The sequence below is a fragment of the Octopus bimaculoides genome, chromosome 4 (genome assembly GCF_001194135.2).
Source record: "Octopus bimaculoides isolate UCB-OBI-ISO-001 chromosome 4, ASM119413v2, whole genome shotgun sequence".
NCBI lineage: Eukaryota > Metazoa > Mollusca > Cephalopoda > Octopoda > Octopodidae > Octopus > Octopus bimaculoides.
This window is the reverse complement of record NC_068984.1, coordinates 107,507,451-107,510,295: the sequence shown is the minus strand read 5'-3', so window position 1 is coordinate 107,510,295 and position 2,845 is coordinate 107,507,451. Positions and strand designations below refer to the sequence as shown.

At 31.3% G+C, this 2,845-nt stretch overlaps 1 protein-coding gene across 1 annotated transcript in view; it reads left to right on the top strand.

Annotated features, from left to right (window-relative positions):
* Nucleotides 1-2,845, top strand: part of LOC106875429 (uncharacterized) — a 165,297-nt gene that overhangs the window by 132,865 nt on the left and 29,587 nt on the right. The window contains exon 35 of the mRNA XM_052967659.1: nt 133-247. Within this exon, the coding sequence (XP_052823619.1) occupies nt 133-247 (115 nt within the window). The remainder of the gene's footprint in view (nt 1-132; nt 248-2,845) is intronic.

Genomic DNA, 2,845 nt, shown 5'->3' with positions numbered 1-2,845 from the left:
ATATATATATATATATATATATATATATAAGTAATATTTAATATCATTTAAGACCCTTGTGTTTATTTATATTTGGTTGGTGAGCGCCTGAAATGTCTCCTGTAGCTAATATACTTCGTTTTATTGCTCAAGGTGTCTGCATGTACAATTCAAAGGTTTATAAACAAGGAGAGACATGGGAAGACGGCTGTGATTATACATGTGAATGTATTGATGCCAGTAAAAACCAATTTCGATGTAGTCCAAGGTAAGCCTGCTTTTAATATGTATACACACACACATGTATATACATACATACATACATATATATATATATATACACATATGTATATATATATATATATATATATATATATTTCCTTCCTTTTGTCTGTCCGTCTGCCTATCTGTCTGTCTGTTTCTCTCTCTCTCTCGCTTTCTCTGTATATATATAATTGTGTGTGTATAATATATATGCCCATACATACATATCTCTCTGTGTGTGCGTGTGTGTGTGTATAGTTGCATATATGTATGTATTTCTGTTTGGATTACGCAAATGTATGTACCTTGTGTAAAATTAATTTTTGTTTTAAATTCCAAGTTAAAGAAAGATAATTAGTTTTCTTTCGATTCAAATTTAGCCTACGGGATATTCTTTAACTAACAAATATCTTAAATTTTTGTTTTCTTTTCGTTGAAAAATGTTCCAAAAAATTCACCCTATCGAAGAACAATGATTTTTTTTTGTGTGTGATGAAAAAAATATTAAATAACTAATGTGGCAGGTATGGAAGTTCTACACAGAAATTGCAGCTAAACGTAACTCAAATTATATTCTACAGTCATATATAATTCATTCTAATTTTGTCTCGAGGCCAGCAATTCACACCAGTGATAATGTAGTGATCGACCTCCATTGCATGAAAGTCGACCTCGGCAGTATTTTGACCTAGAACAGAAATTGCCAGAAGAAATGTTGCTAAGTATTTAACCCGGCGCGGTAAGGATTCTACCAGATCGACGCAGCTTCACATCGTTATATGCAATTCTTTCTGCACTATGGAACAATGCCTGAAAATTTGTAGGAAGGGATTTTAGTCAACCCCACTGTTCGACTGATACTTATTTCAATGACTCCAATTAAATTAAAGGCAAAATCGACCTCTGCAGAGTTTGAACTCTGGACATAAAGACGAAATGCCGCTCTAAAGTTTTTGCCCGGCGTGCCCACGATTTTGCCAGCTCGTCGCCTTTACATCCTTATATAATGGTTTCAAATTTTGGGAAAATGCCAGCAGTTTTTGAGGGGAAGAGGAATTCAATTACATCGACCCTAATATTTGATTGGTACTTATTTTATCAAGCCCGGAAGGATGAAAAGCAAAGTTGTCCTTGGTGGAATTGGAACTCAGAACGTATAGGCCGACGACATACCTCTAAGCATATTTCGCTGACGTCCCAACGATTCCGTCAGCTCCTCGTCATATATCAATATAAAAGACGCTGTACGATGTGCTCCTGGGGCCTTTGCACGAAGATCAAACACAATATGCTGACGATTAGAATCGTGACCTCTAGTCAGAAAGTTCATATGCATAAGAACATGACAAGAATTTTTGTAACAGTGAAAACATTTACTAAATTACATTGAATGATGGTTAACATGTGGTTAACATGATTGAACGACAAAGGCATTTTTCTTTTTATGATATATATGTATATATATATATATATATATGTTAAGTGTGTGTGTGCGCGTGTACACACACACACACACACACACACATATTTATAATATATATGTAGATTTATTTTTAAAGCTGTGTGTTCACGTATACGTCTCTATGTATGTATATATGTAGTTATATAAGTATAAAATTATATATATAAGTGTATGCTTATTTCTATTTATCTTCTTCTCTCCTCTCTCTTTCTCTCTCTATCTATATACATATGTATATCTGTATGTATACATATTTATGAATATACGCATGCACACACATATATATATATGTATATTTATACACACATATGTTTATAGTTATAAATTTACATATAAATATATTAACTTGTATGTACATGTATATACATAAATATGCATGTCTATACAAACATAAATGCACATACACAGACACACACACATACACACACACAGACACTATTTTTTTTAACATCTTGAGTTGTCTAAAATATTAAAAAAACATTTTACTTCTTACTTGAATATAATTTTTCTTTAATTTGATCAAGACTGCTGATAGAATAACAGAAATCTAGAATTTTATATTTTCTCATACGCACAAACTTAAAATACTTTTTTCTGTGCACTCTGTTATTTAGTTTTCTTTTATATCTGCATTGGGTTTTGCATAATGTAACATTTTCATGTGGATTATTAGTGTTTTTTGCGTCTTATTGCCTCTTGTCTATGTGATTTATTCTATGTTTTCAAGGAGAAATGTGCGTCTGTATATATTAGTATACTTGTAACGTGTCTTCTTATTTGTACGTGTATTTAAACGTTGTCTGTATATACCATAATATATTACATAATATATTATTTTAGTTTGCGTATATATGTATATGCATATACATATGCAGACACACACACATACGTATATATACATATAGGTGCTCCAACATTGCCTCAGTCAAATGACTGAAACAGGTTAAAAAATAAAAGAATATATATAGGCATAGTAAAATAATATATTTTACTAAATAATTTCTCTTTTCTTTTGCATCTACTGATTCTCTCTCACACTCTCCCTGCAATTCTCTCTTTACTTTTCTTATAATGAAAGACTATTGTCCGAAATGTAAAAGCACGTTTCTTCTGAAGTGTTATATATATATATATATATAT